The sequence below is a fragment of the Phlebotomus papatasi genome, chromosome 1 (genome assembly GCF_024763615.1).
Source record: "Phlebotomus papatasi isolate M1 chromosome 1, Ppap_2.1, whole genome shotgun sequence".
Lineage (NCBI taxonomy): Eukaryota > Metazoa > Arthropoda > Insecta > Diptera > Psychodidae > Phlebotomus > Phlebotomus papatasi.
The window spans coordinates 32,835,728-32,862,933 of NC_077222.1; the positions used below are offsets into that span (position 1 = coordinate 32,835,728).

The following is a 27,206-nucleotide window of genomic DNA, read 5'->3' on the forward strand; positions in this document are numbered from 1 at the left end:
CTCCATGTGCCCCACCCTTTTACTAAGTTTAAAGTCCATGGTTGAATTTTTATCAAAATTTATTGTTTTACACTTTGTCTCCTTATTTTCTTGGTTGTAATTTATACATTTTACAAGTCAAGTTGGTTGGTATAAATTAGGAAATAAATTAATTACTTTGCATTGATCCATCTTTTCTTTATATAATTTACTCTTTTTTTTATATAGGATTGGATAGGACATTCTTGGATAAATTCCATGTTTTTTTTTTAATAATTTCCTTTAATCTTTTGTGCTGAATAATCCCAATTTATCGAGAATATCCACCGCAAAAGCATTTTTTTCCTATTTCTTTTTAATGATGTGGAATGATGACAAAAAAATATCAAATAGTGAAAGCTTTTTAGGTGAACCTATTTAAAATATGATCTTTTTTTGGGTGATTTTCATTAACTATTGATGTTATGTGCAATTCTATCTTGAAAATTTTTCTATTTGAGAATAATCCACGTCCCATTGTGTTTTTTTTATTCAAGTGATTATTCCTGTTTTTGTTTTTTTTTCTCAATTAAGTGGATATCATTTTTAAATGTAAAACAAAGTACAATGCCCAAACTTTTTACTATTTTATACTGTTCCACCTTCTTTCACTACAAATTATTGATATTCATTTTCTTCACTACCTATGACTCATTGGCTATAACTCTACGATTTTCTTTTTTACAATTATTAGTTCTTTTTTTTCACTGTCACAGTATCTTGTCTTAATAAGATATTTTTTTTGTTATTTTTTTTTTGGTATACTCTCAGAAGGATCTACTAAAAAGTACACTACTTTCCAAAGCAAAACTTCAAACCTGGGCATTATTTCGCTGAAACTTTATTTAATTTCAAAGTTCTTTAAGAGAAAAGTACTACAAGAAAAGTGAAATAAGTTCTGCCTGAATATTTTTGATCACGTCCCACGAAAGAGATATAATTTCATAATTTTAATTCATTTTTTACTTGATCAGAAAACAGAGGGATACGGCTTACTTATTGCGACTTATTACGGCAGGGCTACAACAGTACCGCAAACCAAGATTGATTTAGGGTTTTAGTTAAAATCTGTAGAATTTTTGTAGGCTGTTAAAATATTCAAAAAATCTTAAGTTAAGCTCCTCCGAATTCCGGAGATGTCTATTGATCCATACAGAATACTTGTGTCGATTAAAAATCTTGGGCTATGTTTCGCTATTTTATTATAATAAAAAAATATACGACCATACGATAGAAATTATTCAATAATTATCAATCATTCACACCATTATCTAGGTTAAATGACTGAAAGACAAGTGTCTCGGCTGTGGAACTCGTTTAGAACTGCAGAGATTCTTAATTTAGGTCCAAGTAAAGACAAACCGATAATTGAAAAGATCTCGACAACGAATTAGATTACGACGGAATTTCTTTATTATGAAGCGACTAAAATGTGGAACTTGGTCAAAGCTTGAGCATCAACCATATCCGTTGACAGATTCTCAATCCATGGTCAACCAAATGTGGAACTTATGCTGATTGACAGAATTTTGCTTTTCATTTAGACTGTGATGGAACTGTACGATTTTTTATGTTCCACATCACTGTATAAGTTTTAGAAGGGCTTTTTCGATTGTGGAAATCGTACATTACACTCAGTCCTGGCATTATGCACCTGACGAGATTATGCATACAATTATGGAAGTTTGCCTACTTTTGTGAGTCAAACTATGAAATCATTCTTAAAATACGCCTGAATGTATACTATTTTGGGGCGCGGGAAATTTGAAGACACTATGCTTATTTTTCCTATCAAGCGTAGGCAATTTGCTTCAGTATGGACATAAATATCTCTAGTGAGAACAAGACCGATATAACAAATCTATCAAACGTCTTGGAACCGTGGTATTCAAGACACAAACCGTGTGGATTTCAAGATTTGCAATTCTGGAACGAATAATTCAAGAATTCAAGAAGTCAAATGTCTCTTTTTCTTTAAATAATTCCAAGGAATTTGTTCTAAATGAGGGATATGTTTGTAATCTAGGATATCTGACAGATTATGTTGGATTCAGATCTTCCGGTATTCGTCAGAAGCAATTTCTTTTCCTTAATTGAAAAAACTCAAATTTTCTGCAAATTTGAGTTTCCAAATGAAAAAAGAAGCTACCTCTGACGAACGCCGAAGATCTGAATCCAATATTTCTGTATTTCAGAGGTCAAACTCTCGATCGTAACCAATCATTAATTGATTACTGGTTATTGTCTTTCGTTTGTCGGATTGACCAGTTAATCGAAAATTTAACCATGGCCAAAACCAATTAGCTCCTGCAACACTTATTTTGTATCAATCCGAGACACTTTCCCTTATTTTTAACAGTGGTATCAAATTTTTTGGTGTATAAAGGGGCGTGATCTAATTTTTTCTCGACAAAATATTGCCCGAGCTTGCCAACAATTTCAATTAGAGAAAAATTCTTTTACTATACTTGCCATCGAAAACGTTCTATCAAAATTGAAAGGTAAATAAATTATGTATTTTCAATATCTCTCGAAAGGGGCGTGTCCTAAAAGTATTTAAGGCAATATTCAGTAAAAAGAATAATAACCTTTCTGCAGAACAAGAATTCCAAATGAGGTTCCTGTAGAGTAAAATAATGCCCAATGCTTTGCAATTAAAAAGACAAACTATTGTTACAAAAAAATCTAAATAATGGTTGTTTTGAATTGAAACCAAATCTACAAGATTTTTTTCTGTGTGTATGTCTCTTTCACCATTTGATCAATATGAAGCGGAAAAAAATCTTTTGAAAATTCCCCTCGGATCAAATTAATTGCAATTAAGCCAGTAAACAGAAAAAGAAAAGAAATTTGAAAGGAAAAGTTAGACACAACAACTTGCGCTTCAGTCCTCTGGCAATTTTCAATCTCACTTTCAACTTCCATTCCTCCTTCAGTATGATCAACAAAACACCAGACAAATTAATATATCTTGGGATTTTTCCATTCAAAATCTGTTAATCTTGATCAAAGAAGCGAGAAATTAATCGAATCGGAAAGAATGACTACTAAATGAACTTTTGAATGTCTTTTATGTGACAGAAACCATTGCTATCGGCAAAACAAATGTGATATCATCAACAAAATTTATCATTATAAAATTTCAATAAAATAAACCGCAATAGATTTTTCACTTCTAAATTTTTTTTAAAAAACCAAAATCAATTAAACCTCAATAATTGTATACATTTTTTTGTTTTAAACCAACGAAAAAAATAAATTTTCAAAAAAATGAAAAATGAAAATATTCGAGATAGTAAATACTTCATTTTTCAAGAAAACAAATTTGTCTCCCAGTGGATTCATCGATCAGTGTATATCATTTTCAATTAATTATTTTAAGCTAACACTATAAATTATGTAAATTACAATTATTTTGACTTTAAGAGCGTCTTGATTTCTTTGTATTTTGTCCTCAATCTGCATCCTTTATCCTCTTTTTTTTATTAACTTACCTTCAACAATGATACACAGTTTTCTTTTTTACCTGTAGAAAGTATTTTAGACAATGATGCTCCAGAGTTATCAATACTATTTTTCTTTTGTCCTAATCAATGTCTCTCAATTAAAAGGCAATAGCTGGATGAGGAACCTGACATTCTCCTACCGTCACACGATACATGGCCATTTCGCTGGAAAGAAAAGAGGATTTTTATTTAATTTAATCTCTGCCGGTTCGCTTCTGAATAATATCAAGTAATTTTTCAAATAGACATTTGAAATTCTAATCATTAAATCAATAGAAAAAATCTATTTATGTTTTCTTTTGAGACTACAGTACCTGGTTTAATAAATGAACACTCAAGAATTTTCTTTGAATTCCTTGTAAATCCTTTAAAAGAATAATTTTATTTTTTTAAGATGATTTTAACAAAGGATATCTCAACTGAGCGGAATGCTCGATTTCAAGAAAACCATAATTCTTCTTCTATTTGTTAAACTCCTAGAAAACTTTCCTCGTGGAAATAACCAGTTTTTGATTCCTTTGCAGGTCGTAATTTTATTTTGCTTATTGGTTTATAATAAGTTTATTGTCAATTCATATCCTTTTAAAACTGGTTAACTTCTCCGAAATTTCAAGACCTTTAAAATGAATACCTATTTGTCTAAATCAGTTAAGAAATACGCTCTCCACAGTCTTTTAATCTTTTGTCCTTGAAAAATCGTTAAGATAAAAACTTTAGTTCTATCATATTTTCTGATTGGTGAAACGGTTTTGAAAGCGTCCCAGCTTTGCAGAATGCTCGAACTCATGAGATAAAGCTATCCGTAAATTATGTTTTCGTATTTTTTTTTGGGTGCATATTGATTTATTACCGATTAAATTCATTCGCAAATCGAAAAATAATTTTGAACTAGAAAATTGGCTAAGAAATAACATACTTACGCGCAAATAAAACGGGATAATCGAGAAAAATAAATCAATTATGATTACTTAATCGATTAGAAAGAATTTGGTAAAAAATTGAATTGATGACAAAAGTCCAAATCTTCCCAAATAATCCAAATACAACCAAATCGGTCAAAAAATGAGCCCTCCATAGCGATTGACTTTAACCTTCAATATTTAAAAATGGTGAATTTTCCGGTCATAGGTATGTTTGGACAAAATATTCGCCTGGGCTACATCTAATGGCCTCTCTACACACTAGATAAATTTATGTCCATATTGAAGAGTTTTTCCCACACAAGCACAGGGAATTTTATTCAATATGGAGATAAATTTTTCTAGTGTGTAGAGGCCATAAAACATATCCGAAATTAATTGAAAAAGCTTTGGGGCAATTTTGAGAAAAACCAGAAAACATGATTTTTGAGGAGACAGAGGAAGATGGGATATAAGAAAGAAATTTATGGAGATTTTGTTTTTCTATATTGGGGATCCCAAAAACCGCAAATTAATATCTTTGACCGTTTAAGCTCTATAGCGCTGACAAATTGGTAAAAAGGTCGATTATATAACTGCTCTCTTTTTGAGTTCGAGCAGTAGGGTAAATTAAGCTAATTCAAAACCTGCTCCAAATGGAAATTTTTCGCTACTCCAAATGAAAACCTCATTGTTTTCGCAATAAATACATTACTAAATTATTATATTTATATATTTTCTATACCACAGTTTCATTATTTAGTTGATTTTGCTCCAAATAAAGCGAAAATCCATTCATTCACAAATTTTAATTTGTTAAATTCTCAGAAAAATTAAAAGTGTAACTTTTCACCATCGAATTTTTCATCGATCGACTAGGTTTTTCAATGAAAAACACAATAAAGTGACTGTTTGTTCGTTTTGTTTAACATTTATGTCACATTTCTGGCTAATTTCAGTTAAATTAATTGCTAATCTTTATTGCTAACGGTACGTGAAGTTTTCAAATGAAATAATTACCTATTTCGTGGACAAAAAGGGTTTTTCTGAAGTGCCTGCAAATGCTTCAATAGGAAACCCCGAAAATATAATTTTTTGGAGAGATTTTCTTATTGTTTTAGATAGGAAAGAAGAAAAGACCAGGAATAAGAACAAAACCTGCACTCAAGAGCAACTCAACAAGATTTTGGAAGCCTTTCGTCGCGATTTCACTTACACTGTCTGTCTCCAATTAGAAACTTTCTCTTGTCTCCATTTGGATTAATTTGTTTCCAATTGCAGCATTTTACACTCGCGTATTTTTCTTGTATTTAAGAAGTTTTCAAATTACATCTAAAGAATTTTCACTAAACAGTAACATTCTAGAAGAGTCAAGGAGCAAATTTAGAAATTTCTCTTGAGAAAAAATATGAACTTAATGTGTTGAAACTTTTGTCAAAGTTAAAGCGTCTGGGAATGGTTTTGAATTAGAACATTTACGCTACTATCAATATCAGGCCTTTGAATAAGGATTTCAATGTTACGGGTTTGTCATCTAAATCTAAATCAAGTGCAGTTTAATCATTTTCTCAAATTTAAACATTTAGAAAGATTTTAACGCAAAGGAAGAATTCAAGGAAAATTACAGCAATTATGGATTCAACTAACCAACTATTCAGTGAATTGATGGAATTAGGGACAATAAATCACGGTTAGGATATATAAGTGCTTTCTCTTTGTAAATTAGAAATAAAGAAGGAGCAAAAATTATTCCCATATTTTACTGTCTGCGGATAATTAGTTTAAAAATTAGGCATTTTAATGTAACTGAAAGCAAAAATATCTTTACTTCAACATTTTCGTCAGTTTTTGACATCCAGGGCAAGCATCATAATTAACATGTTCTAGATCTTCTGTGAAGAACCTGTACTAATTATAAAAATTCTTTTGCTTAAATTGAACTCTCTAAACACCATTGTTAACATTAAAAATGTGTTGTAGCGTTTGATTTCAAATCGTCACACAAAATTAAATACAAATTCATTGATCCACGTTTTTCGGGATTGATCGAAAATGTGTTGTGCGATTTTTTCATTTTTGGATATGTTTTAGATATTACCCAGACGGACATTTCGTCCTTATAAGAAAATATTCTTAAATCATTCCTGATATCGTTTTTTTTTTCAAGATCAAAGCATAAAAGGGCTCTGGAAAGCGTATTTTTCAACTGAATGGTACACTGCACGGGATCATCAAGGTTCATTTGAAAAGTATCACTTTTTTAACTATATAATAAATATGAATAAAAACAATGAAAATTCATCTTTGGTGTTCACTCTGATAAGATAAATATGTTGTGAGTAATAAGTTTATGATAAAATATGTTCTATTACGATAAATGTGCATTCAAAATTTGAAATTTGATCCATCCTTTGCAAAAAGATCAAATTTGGATCAATTAGATCACTTTATTTTCACCAGAGTGTATCAGGCTTGGGCTCGTTGAAAAGGTCTTGGAATTTCCGATAAAACTGAATTGATTCCAATCAGTTCTTAATCGATAATGAACCGGTTCATAATCGTTAACTATTTTTTATCCGAAATTTAATTATATTTCTCCTAAGCTATTTTGGGCGATCTTTTGAGTGATTCAATCTGTTCAATAAATCGGTTGTGAACCGGTAAATGGTAAATAATGCTAAAGTACATTTGATGTATAGTTTCTGAGTCACGAATTCGAGCAATACCCCAAATGCCTTTCTACCCCTTTTATGCACAATTTAGAAGTATATCGGAATCTTGGGTTAACTTTCTTTAAAAAAAAACTTTCTATTAGGCTCATGAACGAAATGACATTCATTTAAAAAGGCTTTCAAATCCTAAGTGGTCATCAAGCGCAGATACGGTTTATCTATACGAACTTTTTGTTCAATATATTCATTGTATTTATCGTATTTATGTACAGAGAATCGTCAATCAGAGCAAGTTCAAATTATCCAGTTTTCTCCGGACGGGAGATAGGAAAAATTCCTACCACCACCCAGTATCGAACTGGAGACATCTCGTTAACTTTTTTTTTACTTCGAATTGGTTATTGATCTTTCATAATTTTCAAACTGGGTTCAAGGGTTGTTGTTCAGGAATTCGAGGCCTTAGGGAAAATGATCAATCATCTTATTCAAGTCTGAAGTCTGAAAATCGCTTTTGAACAATTTTAAACCAGTTTCTACTGTATTTTACTAGATTATTATTGAATAATAATAATAATAAATAAGAATAGTTCTCGTGTTTGTTAGAATGTTTTACCAGGCCAGTTACCATAAGCTTATCTAGGTATTTTTACGTTTCTATAAACCGAAGTTTTATTTTTATATTTCGCTCCTTGGAAATTACAAGGGGCCAACTCAATCTGAGCCATTTTTCAGGAGACAGCATGAAAGATTCAACTGCATAAATAAATTAGATCAATTAAGTATTTTAATAAAAACAATTTAATTCTTTTCTATTTGTATGAGCATTATTATAAACATCGAAATATAGGGGAAAGTGGTCTGCCTTTGAACGAAAAATGATGTTCAAAATTTGAGATTTTTTTCAGAGTAAACTACTACATGAGTTTTACTTTGCACTACACCAAAAAATTCTCTTGTTCATTAAGCTTCTATGCTTACCCCATTCAGGACTCGCAAGTCCTCAGTTTTTCCTGGTGAGGAACTTGAAAATGTGATGTCGATATATTCAAAGGCAGCCTGCATGGTCTGCCTTTGAATGTGGTTGGTCAGCCTTTGAATCTTAATTTTTCACTGAGAATATTAGGGCTGTAACATTAAACGGCCCATAATTGATTAGCATGAACCCTAATGCACTCAATAAAACCACCACTGTAGTCAAAAGTCATTATACAACAAATTTTTTTACATTTTTCTGAAGCTCTGTTTTTCACTTGAAAATTTGTAATAAAACGCCATTGAAGTTGCCAATTGTCAGTTTGAAACATCCCGGCCGGAGCAAGATAGCAAGTTATAAGTATTTGTATGACATTCGTCGGACCAAAGTAGGAGTTCTATTCTGCTCCCGGACAGGAAGCTGTCAGACGTTTCAATGTATGTAAAGAGAGGATTCAAAGGCACACATAATTAAGATTCAAAGGCTGCCGTAGAGCAATATTTTTAAACTTTTATCACCCACAAAATTTGTCTCATCTGAATCAAAATGTATTTGGAGAAATACCATCCAAGAATAACCTTCTATGACTCACAATAGAATATTTGTTCGAAAAATTATTTTGATTATGAAAAAACACATGAATTGTGACACATTAAAATTACAGTTTAGAGCTCAGTTTCGTTTTTTTTTGCCCTAGCACCTAGAAAATAAGAGCTAGGGTCTGCATTTTTTGATGACTTGTGAGGATTATGAATAGCTATCTAATAGTTAATAGAAAAGAATTTATGCTTTAAAGAAAACTGAAAAAATTACGATATTCAAAGGCTGCTGCATTCAAAGGCAGACCACTTTCCCCTACTTATTTTTACCTTTCAAAATATATTTTTTTATGAGTTAGCTCTTTGTCATTCTAAATGATGCGCAAATTTTCATGAAATTACAATGACACGGGATCAACTTGCTTGAGTTAGTCCCTTGTTTCACAAAAATTTGAACGTTAAATCTATTTTGTGCCCCTTGACTTCAAACAAAACCGCGCAAGCAATCATAAAGAGTAAAATGTTGAAAAACTTTTCTAATAACGAAATTTATTGACTCATATCATCTGAAATTTTATTAAATTCTCTGTCTGAGTGCATTAAAACCCCAAAATCGCCAAAAAGTGAGTTGGCCCCTTGTAATTTCCAAGGAGCGATTTATTTTTTTTCGAGTTTGCCTAAAAATTGAATTTGCAATAACAAAATCACACCAATCATAAGCTAATTCAGGCTTATCATTGAATTTTACTTATATTACAAAAAGGGATTTAATTTAACTAAATTAAAAATATTTTGAAAAAAATCCCTTAAAAAAAGTAGTAAAAGAAAAACTTTGATTTTGAATGTTTCTAATTTCTTGAGCAGGTACTGTAAAGTTAATTTATAAATAGATTTTTAATAAAAGCAATACTTCAATTTAATTATTTTTAATTATGTTCATTCACAAAAAATAGAAAAAAAACACACTGCAAACTGGATTAAAGGAGAACCTTGCTTTTAGAGACTTTCCGTCAAAAGACTCATCGCGTTTATGTTTGGCCTAACAATAACAAAAGAAAAACACAATTGAGGGGGTGAAAAAAAGTCAATTACCTGATGCCGTGATAGTGAACAAAAGCAGCAGCAATGACGAGCACATGGAATATTTGATGAGATTGAAACTGAAAATAAAAGAAGCAATTTTTAGAGCTTTTCCATTCATAAAAAAGGTACAAAAGATAAAATCCAATTTTGTGATTTATTTTTAAAATTTGTTTTACAAAAAGAAAAAAAAACTCACCCAAATATCAAATTTTCCTGGGAACCATCTCTCAGGGACTCGCAGAGCATAGAATAAGGCGCCCAGGATGTACAGCATGCCCATGAGGACGAGCCAACCGAGACTAGCTCGACTGATTTGCGTGAACCAACCCTCCATGAGTCCATAGTGAATGGCAGGAATGATCCCGGACAGGCCGAAGCACATGAAGACACCAGCTCGAAGAGGTCTCAAATTGGGCTCAGAGAATTTATCCCAGAGAGATACAACGATTGACAGAAGCCCCAGAACCACCACGACGCTCAAGTAAATAAGTTTGTGCTGATAGTGACAGTAGAAGCCATAGTACAGCCATGGCACGAACGATCCCATAATCAACAGAGCAATTCCACAGTAGTCCAGCTTCGAGAATAACTTCCCCACCATCTCAGAGTGACAACTGAGTGTGTGAAAGGCAAAAGAAAATCCTAAGCAAACAATAGCTCCAGCAAAAAATGCCCCAAAGATCAATTTCTCCTGCAACTGAATCTCAATCGAAGGACGAGTGAGAAAGTAACAGGCAACTCCCACGAAAGCAAAGCATCCTGCAAGACAGAAAAAAAATTATCTCACAAAAACAATTTCTAAAAGAAAAATCAACTTTATTAAAATTTATTTATTCATTGATTTTTTGACGTCGATAGAAAATCATCATTCATGTAGACGTCATTCTAAGACAAATTTATTTGTTTGATGAATCGCAGTTTATATATTTGATGTTGCTTCATCATAAATGAACCACTTTACTTAACCCTTCAGTTAACCTCTTTATGCCTTCCAGCCGAGAGAGAGATAAAGACAGAGAGATGCAAATCAGTTTCTCGAATGATTGTGCACAATTTAGAACACACGTTTTTCAAGAGAGTTCAATAAAATATTAAACAGAATGGCACGTAAGAGATGTCCAAAAATATTTGGTACAATTTGGTAATATTTGGTATTAAGTAATCAATCTTCAAGCTCAAAGGGCGGAAAATATCGTTATCACGTTAATACAGCATTACGCAATCTCTTCTACTTCACTATTTTTTTTTATATTTACACGAGTTTGAAACTAGAAGTTGAGTCTAGATTCGGAAGATATCAAAATCTTAAATAAAAAGCATTTTTATTAATTTTTCAAAATACTGTGGGACCTCGATAGAGTCAACTAATTATTTCCAGGCCTGTTGACTTCATTGGATTCGTTGACCCTATCGGAGTCCGAAAAAAATCAATTAGGGGAAAGGCTCATAATTTTGTCCAGTTTCTTACTTTGGACACTTTGAGTATAAAATTGGACACTAAAAATAAATTGATTAAAATGATGGATTTTTATTCCAATATTTGATGAATAATGAATTCTATCTAAATATTTGTTATTTTTGGAAAATTTTAACACTAAATACGTTAAATTTTGAATATGATTTCAGTTGAAATTGCTTTGTTGAAAATTCAGTGTGAGCAATTGCTTACGAGAAATATGACGGAACTTCGTGTTTTCTTCAGTCTTATTTAGCTGTGATAAAGTACTAACAATGTTTCTTCGGTTTTTTTGAGTGATATTATTGAATATTCATTGAATATTATGTTGATTCACATTAGTGGTGATTTGTACATTTGACCTGAAGTGAGATTTGCCTTGTGAATTATATTTTTCGTGTGAAAAATGGGCAATTTTCTAAGAGATTCACCAGTGAGGTGATACTCCTTATTTCAGACAGGTGTTTTGGAGCGATAAATGCTTTGAAAGGCTCCCGGAAAGGCCAGGGAATGAGCGAATCCGCACGTACTTGGAGTACCGAAGTCAACTCACTTTAATGAAAGATATGGAAAGTTTCCGGGCTTCTTGTGACATTCCACATTTCCCTTACATGACCAGGAAGAGGACTTGGTAAGATTGGTTCATGAAATGAAGAACAATGGGCATCCTATTGAGGCGGATTAGCTGTCCAAATTTACAGCCAAGTTGTACAAATTAATAACCAAGTTGTCCAAAATAAGAGTCAAATTCATCTTTATATATCAATTCATTTTTAAACGTATTAAAACTAATTTTAGTAAAAATCAAAAGATAAATAGCTTGCCAAGTTTCTAAACAATCCTTCTGAAAAGAGTGTAACAAAAAAAGTCAATTAGTATTGAAAATATCGCACTTCAAACTTGGAACATCGATGCTTAGAAGCAGACTGGACCAAAGTATGAGCCTTTACCCTATATACCTTTTCGCAAGTTATTCTGATGTATAGAAAATTATTGTCAAATTAAATTTGTCTATAAATCACCACAAAACCATCTTGAAGTTGAAAATTGTTCATAAAGAGGGTTTCAAAAAATCATTAACCTTTTAATTAATTAATTGAACAAATCGGGTAAAATTAAGCTTTGACTTTCAATAATTCCAGATGGCTATTTTTCCGGTGATAGATGTCAAAGGACGAAGTGTTCAGCTGGACTACCTTCAAAATATATCCAAAAATGAACGAAATCTTCAGGGCCAATTTTATGCAAAATTAGAAAAACCTCATTTTTGATCTATTGTTGGGGGATAGTGAACACATGAAGGGGAAAGGGGAAAAACTAAAGAGGTTGGGTTCGAGATAATGTCATTTGAGGAGGGGTCATTAAAGACCAGAAGTTGATATCTCTTACCGTTTAAATTTTATATGGTTCAAAAGACTGAAAAAGTGCGAAAAACAGTATTTTCAAAATAGAGCTATTATCGTTACAAAATATCGTTACAATATCGTTACAATTATCATTACAAAATATCGTTTCAAAAATGTCCAAATTTGTCAAAATCCGGTAAAGATTAGGTCTTCCAGGTTGGTTGACCTTGAATAATTCAAGATGGCGATTTTTCCGGTGATAGGTGTCTAATAGGGCGTTTCAACTAGGAAAAAATTTTTTTGGCACTATTCTGAGGGTGCTCTACAAGAAAGTTTTTCTTCTATGATCATATGATCAGACGCTGTTTAGAGGTGGCTAAACGACCCTCTCTGTAGAACAAACTTCTGATTTTACCGGATTTTACACTACAGAGAGGGCCGTTCAGACACCTCTAAACAGCGTCTGATCATATGGTCGTAGAAGAAAAACTTTCTTGTCTCATCAAATACAGCACCGTGAGAATAGTGCCAAAAAAATTTTTTCCTAGTAAAACGCCCTAGTGTCTAAGGACGAAATGTTCAGCTGGACTACCTCCGAAACATATCCAAAAACGAACGAAATCGTCAAGGCCAATTTTTTGCAAAGTCATAAAACCATGTTTTTGGTGGGGTTAGAAGGGGTGGGGGCGTAATTTAGGTAAGTTAGTTCGACAGAGAAGGTTGACTTCTGGAAGGGGGTCACCGAAGACCGGAAATCAATATCTCTTACCGTTTGGCAGCCAGGATGGAGAGAAGTTGAAAAAAAAAACACGATTGTTAAAACTGCTCTCTCTTGGAGTTCGAGCAGTTAAAATTAGTAATTATAAGAAGCTTGAAATCGTATGAAGCATGGGCACTTTCCCCTAGCAAAATTTCTAACCTCACAAAAAAGCCGTTCCGTTAGATAATCCAATCTCAATCTAATCTTGCAGTGTTATTAGGGATCATGTTTGTTCACTGAGAGAAATCCAAAAAAGTTAAAATAACATTCCGGAAATGTAAATTTTACCCTGCAGTATTGATACAAAATCGGTGTAAATATTACCTTTTTAGGTGTATTGGGCGTTAAAGTTAGCCTTTTTCATGTTAATTTTACCCTCAAAAAGGTGTAAAATTGACATTAAAAGATGTTGATATATTTTTACTTCTAAAAAATGTTAAAGTTATGAGGAAAAAAAGTTAATCGCACCCCCTTTTTTCCTCAGTGTTTAGTTTTTTAGTTAAGGCTAAAATTTATGTATTTATTTTAAAATAAGATTTTTGTTTTTTGATAATTTAAGCATAGTCCAAATTGCAGTCGGTAAAAGATTTTTCGGGGCAATCCATCTTCCAGATGGACCCCTAATAAAAAAAAAAATATTACTTTAGTCTTTCAATGATGCTTCTTAAAAAAATAGTACAAAAAAATGAAAATACATTTTTTCGCATCTCGAAATTTTATGCAGTTTGTGTACGAATCGTACGAATTTACGCACGGAAAATTTGCCATTGCTTCGATTTTAATAATATTTTCCTTCATTCTCGTGCTTAATTAGAATTCTGGACGCAATTTTTTTTCCTAGGTAGTTACACTATATAAATAAATGATTTATGAAATATTTTATTAAATATTATTAAAATTCACTGATCGTTAAGACACGTATTTGATGGTGTCTCTTCGCGCTCTTCTAATAGATAATTAGGTGAGATTCTTAACTAACTCTTTTATTATTTTTAATAATGAAACACTTTATCTCCAGTATTTATAATACATTATTTTTATTACTATTATTTATTCATTGTTATTTTTTTGTTATTTTGTAGTTAAAGAATAAGTAAGTAATAATATTAATTCGCGCCTTAACAATTTGCAATGATTACATCTTAATTACTTTGTGTTACTATGTTATCACACTTGCACATTAAAATTTTAATATGATTCACATTAATTGTCACTGGTGAGAGTCCAAATATGTAATTTGTGTGTTTGAATCATTTTATATTCAAAATTTGATCTATTTGTTGATAAAAAGGTAGACTTGGCCCGCAAAATTTGATATAAATTGATTTATAGCATTAATTCCAAAAATTAATGCGATTTTCTCTTTAATTTTTTAACGTGAAAAATATCTATGATTTAGGTAAATTTAAACTTATTTTTGCAGGCCAAGTCCACTTCTTTATCAATAAATAGAAAAACCCCAAATATTAAGTGACTCAAAGACACAAATAACATATTTTGGACGCTCACAAGCGACAATTAATGTGAATCACATTAAAATTTTAATGTGCAAGTGTGAGAACGCCGTATGACTAATTCTGACCCGGTCTCCCTATTCATTATTATCTTTTGCTCATTTGTTTTTTTTTTATAATTTTGCAAAAAAAAAAAATTTACATCTTAATGAGCAATGATTAGAAATTAATTACCTCATACTAAAAGTTTAAAATTAATTCATTGTAAATCCTTGTAAAATCTATCATATTCTTATCATTAGAATTTTGGGACAGCCCAACTGAGTCACCTTCTACCATTAATTCAAAACTTCATCAAGAATTGACGATCATTTGCGGTAAATTTAACCTGACACATTGCTTATCTATTGAGATAAATATGTGGGCTAAAGATAATGTGTCCAAAAAACTACCGATAAATCCAACCTCAGTTTTTTACGTAACATTGAAAATTTACCACAAAAAAAATTCCCCAGAATTTTCCTTTCACAGTCTATTTTAGAAACAAAATAAAAATGAATAAGAACAATATGAAACTAATTTCGAGAACAGAAAAAGTTATATTCAACAACATTAAAGATAATTTTGTTGATATACATTAAATGAGAAATGGTTAAATAAGGAATATCTTCTCAACTATTCCTAATTGAAAATAACTCCCATGTTAAATTCAGTGGAAGATTTTTTTTTGGTCCGGTGCACAGAAGACCAGAAATAAAGTGGAATAACATGAGGATTATTCGTGTGAAGCAAAACAAATATAATTTACAACAATATTTTTTCACCTCCCATTTTTTCCCCATTTAATACGACATATTAATGGAACTCCACATGAATAACTTTCGAGTGTTTTATCAAGTCATTTGGCTCACTAACAGTAATGGTCAATATAGGAATTATCGTCAGAACTAACGCTTAGCAACGAACAACGAAAAAAAAACAGAAGAAGGAGGAAGTGATATTTGTGGGGAGAGAAGGGAGATAACTTACCTAGTAGATGTGTCCAGATGTTGCCGGTCTCAGTGTGAATGCGAAAGATGGACTTGAAACAGGCACCAAAGGACGGAAGTGGTGGACGGTGACCTTTGTGGAGGAAGTCATTGTCCTGGAGCCATCGTGGGAGATTTTTGTAATGACAAACCTTCCACGAAGCCTCCAATACCTTCCGGACAAATTCCTCTGCCTGTTCTGCTGCATTGTGAGCCAAAGCACCCAGATCTATCTCATCAGACAACACTCCAGCCTTCAACACTTCCGTCATCTCAGCCTCTAGCAATTGATTGTCCTCCGGAGTCGATGGCAGTGGACAACCTGCTCCATCTTCCTCCTCTTCCCCCAAATCATCATCATCATCCCCCATGTCCAATAAATCAATGTCATCGTCTGCCGATGCGAGTGAATCCTCTTCCGGATTCCACGCTCGTCGCTTTCTCAGACTCGACAGATCCTCCATGAGTGTTAGGGCCAGGACACTTCGACTTTCCGGAGCTGTGGCTGGTGTCTCTCGGACACATTCACTGTACTGCGACATGATCAATGCCTAACTGAGACACTCCTCTGCAATTACAAATAACACGGAATTCCACACGTTAACTTCCCGCCAAAAAACCAGTGATAAGCCTATTTACGCTTATACGAGCTATGATTCTTTTATTACAAGGGAGGTCATCGAGTCATCAAATTCTGATTGGCTTCATATTAAGAACATAGACGGGGATGGGCATCATAAGGATTGTGTCATACTCAAAAAGTGCTAATTTTTTTTCCTTTAAGAAAAGCGACCAGAATGATTGCATGTAAAACTGTATATGATAAAGAAAGTCCTAGAACTAGCAGATGTAGCAGTGGCGCAGCGGGCAAGCGGACGGTGCTTGTAACGCAAAGGTCTCGAGTTCGATTCTTGCTTAGCGCCGTTTTATTTTTTATTTATTTTTTTATACTTCTATTATTTTTTTTCATCAGATATACATTTATTCATCGTTTTTTTAATCACTGACCGTTTTTTTATCATTAATATAGCAATATTTGCTTTGCACTGTAATATACTCCTAATATAATTGTTTAACTAAAGTAGCGTTTTAAAAGCTCTTTTACGCGTTTGCTGATTTTAATCTTTTGTAAAGGAATAGAAATTAAGAATTCTTCCTCATATGGGCTTATACAAAAAGTGCTAACTAAATACATGGAAATGGCACTGCCTCGCCTCACGAGTGTCGTTTTAAGTTTAGCAGTATTCAGCTGAAAATACATGTTTTCAACTAATTTAATCAATGGGAGCCGGAAATCGTCGAAAGTGAAAAATCACTCAGAGAAAATGCATCAACTTTTTCCAGAGCTTTCGGCTCAGTCTCCAAGCCATCATAATTGGCTGGAGCAATATAAAGAGAGAGCCTTTTTTATCCACTATTCAAAAAAAAACATATAGATTTTCTACACAACTCACTCAAGTTTTCAAGTTATTCTCTGAGTTTCGTTCAATTTGGTCAGACTTATTTGGACCGCCGGGAATATGTAAAGAATATGGGGACACTTCCTTACTAATTTAAAGTAATTTAATTTTTACGTTTTCAATTGAATTTAAATCGGTTAGCATTTGATGCTCACTGGGTTTAACATTGTTTTAAATTAAAAAAAAAAACACGCATGTAGGGTAAAATGGAGTATTTTAGAATCATGTCTAATTTGGACCTTTAACCCTTTAAGGACGATTGGAACACCGGTGTCCCATAAAGAAAATTATTTTTCCTGACTACCTAGTTAATTTTCCTTATGTTTGTACGTAATTTCAAAGTAGAAGGTTGAAGGAATCTAGGTTATTTTTTGCAAGTCTCTAGCTGTTTGCTATACAGTAAATTTTTAAGCTAAAAAATGGCGAATTTTTAAATTCTCATCTTAAAAATTAATTTGAATTATTTTTTATACTTCCAATTTTTTTAAGCAAAACCGTTTTGGAAAAAGAAAATACAATACTCAAACATAATATTTTTCATTAGAGTGAAAATTATCATTCATTGTTATCGTCAGAAAAATTACTTAAATTTTTAGGCTATTTTTGTCCCTATCGCTCATAGAGGTAAAAAATACACCGAAACAGAAATGAAATCATCTTTTTCATTTTTATTGCGTATTTTCGATCCGCGAAAACTGTCTCGTCGTTAAAGGGTTAAGATTTCCACATTTTTATATGGCAAAAGGAAAAAAATAACGAAAACAGTATACTCTCGAATGTAAAGTCTTGTACTTCTTCGTGGTTTCCCTTTTCTCTTATGGAATATCAGAAATAGTGAGAAAATCTTAAAGTTCAAAAATAGACAAAATTCCGAATTTCCCCGTCTAACCTTATGCCCTAGACACACTTATGACTTAAGCCGAGAGACGACTTAGTGGAAAATTATGTGAACGTAGTTTAACCATAATTTCTAATATAATTACGCTAAGCCGTCTCTCGGCTAATCCTCATGTCTGTCAAGGCCCTTACTCCTACATCATACTAAAAAATAAGAAAACAAAGATGGCAAAATTCATTGGTTCAATTGAAATCAATTTATAAGTCATTTAAAAAAAAAACTCAAAATAGCGTAAGACTAAAACAGTTGAATTTCGGATAAGAATATATTATTGGTAAATAACCGAAACAGAATCGGTTAAAACCGATTCAACCTTGTTCGGATATCCAAGACCTTTTCAAATGAAGCTATACTTTCCCCAAGTGGCTGAGAATATAACTCTGCACAGCTGTTTAACGACCTCTAAATTTGAGGAATTTCCAACAAAAATAGTTTTCTGAAGGGTATTTTAACATTTCTCTCTATCTTAACTCGGGCGATTTTTTCAAAAAAAAAAAAAAAAGATGCGGTAAAGCGTTAATGGTGTGTGGAAATGCGCGAACTCGTGACTTGGAAGCTATACCTTTTGATCTGACTTGTCTATGGGTCGGTTTAAAGCCTAGCTGCAGCGGCCATTTTATTTAGGGCCACTATGCACTCCCCATTCACCCAGCTCTATATCTCGGCTTCTGTGTGTCTGAAGTACAGAACAGGCCAGTCTGATTGGATCAGTTAAAGTGAATGTGTATTTGTATCGATAGATCTCTTAATGCCGAACTCATTTCTGTATCACCTTCTCTTGTTTAGGCGGTTCATTTTCGATTTAGAATGGATTGAAACCAAAAACTTTGACCTCGAAAAGCCGTTATTAGGAATGATTCAACGGTATTTTCATCTAACGGCCTCTACACTCTATGAGAAATTTCTTTAAAAAAATGCCTTTTGAAAGAAACTTTCCCTTATCCTTGTAGGCAGAAACGTCAGATTTTTTTTTAAAAAAAAAAAGGCAATATTTGACGAAAATTGCTTCTAGTGTGTAGACACATAAGGACAAAATATTTGCATAGGTAACTCCTAAAACATATCCAAAAATGAAAAAATAGAAAACAAAACAACCAAAGTTGACTTTTGCGGGATTTCCCGAAGGTCTCAAGCCTCTATCTCTATCCGTTTTTCCTCTAGGCATATTCACGCTCGGACAGGCAGATGGACGAATGGATAGATAAACAAAAAGCGTGACATCATTTTTAAGAAATCAAGGCAGTTATGAGGGGTTCCCAAGACTGGGGAACAAAAGCTCCTTCTTTCACTGCGTTGATAATCAAATGCAGTGCATTTATTGGTATTTTTCCGGCACCGGGCGGGATTCAATGCACAATTACGATTGTCGAGTCAGAAATCTCACCGCCAACCACACCGTTGGCGCTCTAACCAACTGATTCACGAGATCGAGGTATTATATACTGCTCTCTACTTGGAGTTTGAGCAATAAAATGAATTTTTGACGAAAACTATTTCCAATGTATCGGAGATTCAACCGTTAACCTTGAAAAATCGTTAAAAGTAGGGCATCTGGGGCAAAATGTGACAAGCGGAAACTATCAAAGTTTGGTATTTTCCAGGATAAAACAGACCATGACTTAAAATTACAACCAAATTATAACTTTCAAGAATCTTATTAAACATCTAAAATTTAAATAATAGACCCGTGCAAGGAATAAAAAAGAAATAATTGATAATTTGAACCAAATTATATTCTAAAATTTATTTAGGGGAAGATAGTTTCAAGCATGCGATATTTTGTAAAATTCATATTGGTTAATAAATAATTAGGAATCGTGCTATATATTTGCAGGTAACCAATACCCAAAAGAAAGTAATGAAACTTAGACTTAATGTGTTTTAGATCCATTTTCCAAATTAATATCGAATAAAAGTCATTGTCTTTGGATCAAAAGACAATGAAAGCCATTCAAAATATCACAAATTATCCCTTGCCTTCCAATATTTGCAAGTAATAACATTGTTGGGAATATACGCAGAATCAACTTTAATGTGGGTCGAAAAAAAAAACATTTCGTTTTGAAATAGAGAAAAGTGGACTACAACTACAGCAAAAATTTAGAGCGGTAAATTTTCAATATGGTAATAACAACAAAATTCTCACAAATCTTTGAAGTCTTATTTTTCAATGCTTTTGTCACAAATACTAGCAATTCATAAATTAGTTTAATAACCAATCCGCGAAATTAGATAATTATATAAAAATTGATAAAATAGTGTAGATGTAGGGGAAGGTTTTCAAGTTTCGCACACGCTCTGGCATCATATTTTTTCGATATTCTTTTAATGAATCTGAAATATTTTTTTTTTAGGAATTGCCATAGATAAGTCAGATTCATTAAAAGAATATGGGAAGAATATGAAATGTCAGTGGCCAGAGTAAGTGCGAAGCCTGAAAATCATCCCTAAATCAAAAATGTTTACACAGATTCGAAAAAATGTTATTTCACAATCTCGAAACCTCATATTTTTAAATCTTTTTTAAAATATTCCCCATAAGCTTTGTTTAATTAATATTGTAGGATTCAGGAAACGGAAAATATGTAATTCATAAGACGTCTGAAAAGTGCTTTTTATTCAACAACGAATTCAATGCAATTCTAATTTGTTTTCCAGATGTACTGCCACGTTTTTATAAAAATCTCTTTTTAAATCCATTCCCACAATATTTTATCATTTAAATTACTCATTTTACATTAATGGGTTTTAATAGATTCACAGTCAATTTGAGACGATTTATGGAGCAAATAAAAGTGTGTCCAAAACAGCGTAATGACCAACGTACAATAACTTTTGTCTTGTAAATATGTTTTACATTTACACTTTTCAATGAGAGTGAATGAAACGTAGATCTAGTCATCTCGCTCTCTCTCACAGGAAATTTTGAAAACATATTTACAAACAAAAGTTATTGTGTGTTGCACATAAGAATTAATAATTAAAATTTGGACATTTATTTTCGATTTACAACCGTTTCGAAGGTATACAGACTTGTTTGGGATTCCAAAACCTTTCTTGCAAAACTACATTTGCCTTTGACCTTGAAGGAATTATTCAAGGTCATTGTATTATATAACCAAAGAATCGGCCTAGACAGTTTCTAAAATATTCACTATAATCACAGAAATCTCACAACGCTACAAATTTTCCTATGAAATTAACAGATGTGGAAAAGTTGAAGGTTATCTTAATGATGCGAAGGTCGACTTGTCCATAAACTGCAAGTCGCTGTAACTATTTGGCCTCTAAATCTGGTAGAGGCCAATACTAATTAATGCATTTTTGCTGAGTATGAGTAATAAAAATTGTCGAGATATTATTTTTTGAAACCGGAGCTATAGTTTGATACGGTCGACCGGTCAGCCGGATCAGTTTTGAAGGCTGATCATTTCCGAAATCAGAGATGTTCAAAACATGTACCCTTGATCATGAGCTTGACTAGACATGGCAAACTGTACCACAGATGGCAATAGCTGTGATTGCGGCATGATCTTTGCCAAAATGCTCCCTAACTGATAACGCTTATCAAATAGGACAAAGATTCACTATCTCCGTCTCTCTACGCTCTATACTTCAATCCGTGTGAGAGATAGAGACTCACAAGACTCTTTCCTCAAGCAAGGTCAACAAGTTGTGGGATTTCTTTTTTGCACCGCAGAGCTTTTCCACTGACTACGAGCAAGAAGCACGTGTTTCACTATAATATACAAGTTTTTCCATTTTTCTCGCCTTCAAGTTCAAACGCCAATTTTTTTTTATTAAGATTCGCGTCTCCCATTAGCATGCCCTCTAAGCATATGATGCAAATTAATCTTCTGTTGTCTGTGAAATTTCGCGTGCAGTTCAAAGGGTGCAAAGATTGCAGTTTTCCTCCTTCGTTCCATTTTCAAGTAGACGAAAAATATTTATAATTGAAAATAAATAAACATCCACTGAACATTTTGAAATTAATTAAGATTTAACAGCAAAATATTTATCACTTGCAGATAGAATTGAATGATAACAGATATGTGTAATTAGCTTTGTCTATTCAAATAAAGATATGTGCGAGATTAATTTGGAAATGCATATTTAATTATCAAAACAATCACTAAAAACCGAAAATTGAACAAATAAGAAAGTTTCATCTAATTATTTAATAGGTCAGTTTTATTGCCTGAACTTTGTAATGCACTAATAGTACATAGAAAAGTGCACTATAGTACCGCTGCAGCTAAATTTTGTTCACTTTATCACCCCTTTCACTGGTCAAACTAATTAAATTCCGCTCGTTCAGTTCAAAACTGTTAACATTTTAAATAATTTATCAACAAAGTTTAATTGGTTTTTCGACCGAAAAAGCATGGTCAATTACTATTTATCGTCTCTCATTTAATTGTCAATAAAATTAGTAATAAAACACGTACAACTTTACCGAATCATTCATTGAAAAATCTGTAAAAAAAATGTCTTACTAAATTAATATTTACGTCTGTAAAGTTTTTAAAGCAAAAAAGTTCGCGAAAATATTTTAATAATTTTTCCCTTATGAGAAACAATATTTAAAAAAATACAATATTATAAAAAAAAAGTTACAAAAGGCTGTAATTTTCGTTATTTATGTCCTGCTTAATCGAGTACTATTAGCTATGCCTGCTGAATTTTGTTAAATATCCCATTGTGGTTGGTTTCTATGATAAAATCACCCTACCGTCCAATCTAATCCCCTCGGCTGCGTTTTCAACTAAAGTCTGGTAGATTTTCGAAGTTATTTCGATATTTCTCGATTATGTAAAGTATTGTTCTTCATCTTTAGTTAACTCTCTCTACCGAATTTTCAAAAATCAAAATACCAAATTATATAGGCTTATAATATTCCTATCCCTATCCCATTATTAAACCCTTTCCAATATGGAATTATGAGATTTCCTCACTGTTTTAGAAGAAAAGGTGTTCCATTTCTTGTATTTGCTAGTCTTCTTTTTGTCTTTTCTTATAGATTTTAAATTGTGAAAAAATTTCAAATGTTCAAAAATTCGGAATGGTTTCAAATTATCCCATTTTACTCTATCTTCATAATTATACTGAGTGAGTAACTCCCTTGACATATTCTTTATAATCACAGGCGAATTTTTAGTATAAAAATTCGAAATTGACTTTTTCGAATATAAGGGATAACTGGGGCAAAATTTGTCAAACTTGAGAAAACTTAAACGTTTTATAATGAGCATATTCTTATAGGAAATTTACTGCTCTACAACATTGCAGAAGACTATTTTCCTCTATCTCGAAAGAAATGTAATTTTCGAATCATTTTCTAAAAAGTCGATTTTGTGGAGATTTTCAAAATCGCTGGGGCAAATTTTGTCAGTCTTCGGATAAATTATGACGTTTTACTCTCGCAAACGGTAAAAATATCAAAGACATATTTTTATGAGAAATTTATTCCTCTAGAATTTTGTCACAGATAATTTTTCTCTATCTTAACGAGAAATGTGCTTAAATTGAGCTAATCAGTGTTGATATTTTCTGTAAGCCAAATATTCTTAAAATAGGGCTCAAAATTTCATTATTTTTTATTTTACATAATCCTTCCTCGATTCCCTTGAAACTTTTTAAGTTTAAAAAGTTTTGTGAAGGCTATCTATAATAAAAATTTCAAGCCTCAGTCTCTTTTATTTTTAAAAAAAAATGAATATTGAAATTTTCGTTTTGACAAATTTTGCTCCAGTCTCCCCTAGCATAAGATGGGGTAATTTGGAATCATATCTGAATTGGTACTTTGAGATTTCCTAATAGTTTTTGATGGTAAAAAGAAGAACCAATGAAGAAATACTTTCGAATGTAAAGCCTTAATACTTCTTGGAGGTTTTCTTTTTCTCTTTGACCATTTGAAACAGTGAGAAAATCTCAAAATTACAAATTAGACACGATTTCGAATTACCCCATCTTACCCTTAACAGCATTTTGTGCAAATATGAAAAGAAATTTACTTTTTAGCCAAGACATTTTTTTGGAAAATCGATCTTCGTCTGTGAGCAAATTGAATCAGTCTTGAAATGTTAATTCGTATGTGTAAAGTGTTATATGTCTTTAAGTATTTAATTCAAAAAGCAAAGAATTCCACAATGACAAAATTTCTCTGACATCAAAAACAAAATTTCCTGTTAGCTGATGATTTAAACTCGTATTTTAACGGTAATTTTTTCAATGAAATTTGGATTTTCAGCAGAATTTAATACAAAAAAATACAATTTTCAGCGTAATTTACACTTTTGTGTTTCACTTTCGTAATTTACACTTACAAGACACATTTGTCTTGTAAAATTTGTTGTTATCAAAATAAAAAAAAATATGCCGTTCAAGTACGAGTTCAACTCATCAGCCAATAGGAAATATAATATTTAGTTTTTTGATGTCAGATAATATACTTTGAGATGTCGTCCACCGAAAACTAAGTAATTTTTCGAAAACTGTCTCCAAAAATCAGGTCCCAACGGCTGAATTTTTTATATTTTTAAATGAAATTTTCAGAAAATATGGTGAAAATGTTTTACTTTTAAAGAGTTCAAATTAAATGTTTGTTTATTTATGTTGGAAAAAGATGTCAAGAAAATAGGGTAAGTGTGCCAAATTCCGGCTAGCTTGCAATTTCGGCCACCTTTTTTTGTTCCTCGAATTTCCATGAACTTTTAGATTTTACGTACTCTAGAGATTATACAATGCAAAAGAATAACAAAAAATGTAGCTTCGACAAACGAGATGACGTGAAAAAGATATTGAAAGAATTCCCGAAGGGCAAGGAACTATGAGAATGAAGGTGGCCGAAATAGGGCACCAAAGCTATGTCTATATTTTTATTCAGTTTAAAATGTATTCGGAATGATTTTAGAGTAAATAAAGACGGTAAAGTCTTTACAAAGTTCCAAGCAACACTCTTTCAGAAGAAGGAATAAAAAAATCAATTTGTATTTAAAATATTACATTTCAAACTTGAGACTTTGACGCTTGCAACTATGCCGAAATTTGGCACACTTACCCTATGCTGATTTTTTTTAGAATGAGCGACCCATGTAACCCCTTAAAAAATGTACCGTTCAAGTACGAGTTTGACTTATCAGCTTTCAGTAAATGTTCAGTTTTTTGACGTCAGATGAATATTATTCTGAGAAACCTTGTCCAAAGAAAAGAATGTTTTTTTTTCATAAAAAACTGAATTTGCAACATTTTTAAATGGAAATTTCAGAAATTATAATTTAACTGTACTTTTATATGCCTAAGAACTTGATTTAAAATAAATTTTTTTATATAAAAAAGATGTTAGAGAAAATATGGTGTTTTCCAGTCTGTTTGATTCATGTAACCCCTTAAATCAGAGGCGTGCAAGAACCGTTTCAAACCGAATAAACGTTAAATGAAGCATGTACGTACATAAATGGCCAAAACGCTACCAAAATAAAATTTTTGACGTTTATTCGGTTTCAACGGTTCTTGAACACTTCTGCCTTAAATCTTTGAAGACGTTAAAGAAAGCTTACAAAAGTTAACGATTTCATTTCAAAAATTGTTATTCTAAATTTCTTTGCATTTCATCTCAAACACTTTAAGACATTTGACACTTTGTAATAAACTTTGTAAGAAAATGTAAATAAACTCGTAAAGACTGATTAAATGAAATAATTAATCTAAAGATTTATCGCAAAATTAACGAAAATAATGATAAATTTAGTGATTTTTTATTTATTTTTCAGCTTCCAGCACTGTATTATCTTTTAAAATTTATAATCTTTTATTTTTATGTTAAAAAACACACAAATGAATTTTTGTCACTCTCATAGGCAATATTATTGAAAATAATCCTTGCTTTTATTATTATTTGTTGTATACGAGACCGATGAGACCCATGCAATAAGATTATTCTTTAATTTTCTTTTTATAATATTCCAGAAAGGAATTGTTTAAAATGCAAATTATTGCTTTTACTTTTCCATCAATTCAGAGTCAAATGCAAAATATTATCGATTTAAAGCTGTAAAAAACACATAATTCTTCTCTAATTTTCCTTATCGCAACTCCTTGAAAGTCCCACAAGGGCGAAACTTGGCACGCATCGCATTAATTGATAAATTTCTCTTTGTAACGAAACTTATTAAACTGATTTGAATATTTTCATGGATTTATTTTTTTTTTTTTTGTATTTTTGAAAAATTGCATTTTTGGAGGAAAAATGCGACACTTTGCAATGGTATGCGCGACATTAGCAGAAGTCTCAAGTATGCAATTGGAAAACAATCACAATTTTTGCATTAATTAAGGTGAAGTCAATCAGTTAGTTTATGTGGCACAATTTACAGGATATTTTCTTGGTGTTTTCCCAATGGGCAGGAAAAACAATTGGAAAATCTGGTGAAACGCAGAAAATTGATGAAATGCGCCAAAAAGGGAAAGTTTTTTTTTTCGATGGAAAGTCGAAATTGGCAGAGACGCAAAATTATGCAACAAGCTGCCAAATGGATTTTTTATTCCTCAAATATTTCTCACCTCTTCCCCAGTGACTTCCTAATAAAGCAATCCCGGAGGAAAATGAGCAGGAAAAACTGGAGAAAATAGGAAATGCAGCTGCTTTCTTCAACTTTGGACTCACAAATGCAAGAAATGAATCGAGTGCAAAGTCCTTTTAACTCAAGCGTTCATCGATTTTTTCCCCATCCAGAAAAATCCACCCTCCGCCCCAGGATCACCTCACAAAGCTCCTGACCTGACCAATTAGGTGGAAAACTTACATGGGATTGGATTTCTGCTGACGATCACAGGAAAAAAGTCCGTGAAAATGAATTTCAGGCGCAGAAAAAATACGTTGTGTAATTTGTTGGTTTTTGCAGTGAGATTTTTCCCAAGTTTTCAGCCAATTTCACTGCACCACAGACATCATTTCACAACACTGCACCCTTTCTCTGCCTTTTTACTTGGTAAAAAATCACTTAGAATAGAAAACTGCGTGGAAAAACCGTGAGAAAATTGCTCGTGAGAAATTTTTCACTCGTGAACACACTTCTGCACCACTTTTCTTCTTCTTCTTCTTTGTTTTTGTGA

At 32.2% G+C, this 27,206-nt stretch overlaps 1 protein-coding gene across 2 annotated transcripts; it reads right to left on the minus strand.

The window, feature by feature from the left end:
* Nucleotides 1-34: 34 nt before the first annotated feature.
* Nucleotides 35-27,206, minus strand: LOC129798845 (adiponectin receptor protein). 2 transcript variants are annotated; one of them, XM_055842248.1, is made up of 5 exons: nucleotides 26,897-27,206; nucleotides 15,736-16,302; nucleotides 9,887-10,449; nucleotides 9,700-9,767; nucleotides 35-3,689 (listed from the first exon to the last, which is right to left on the minus strand). In XM_055842248.1, the coding sequence occupies exons 2-5, from the start codon at nucleotides 16,274-16,276 to the stop codon at nucleotides 3,623-3,625; spliced, it is 1,239 nt and encodes a 412-aa protein (XP_055698223.1). In that variant the 5' UTR covers nucleotides 16,277-16,302; nucleotides 26,897-27,206; the 3' UTR covers nucleotides 35-3,622. The 2 variants fall into 2 exon arrangements, with proteins under 2 accessions (XP_055698223.1, XP_055698224.1); XM_055842249.1 differs by having other exon boundaries at nucleotides 26,655-27,206.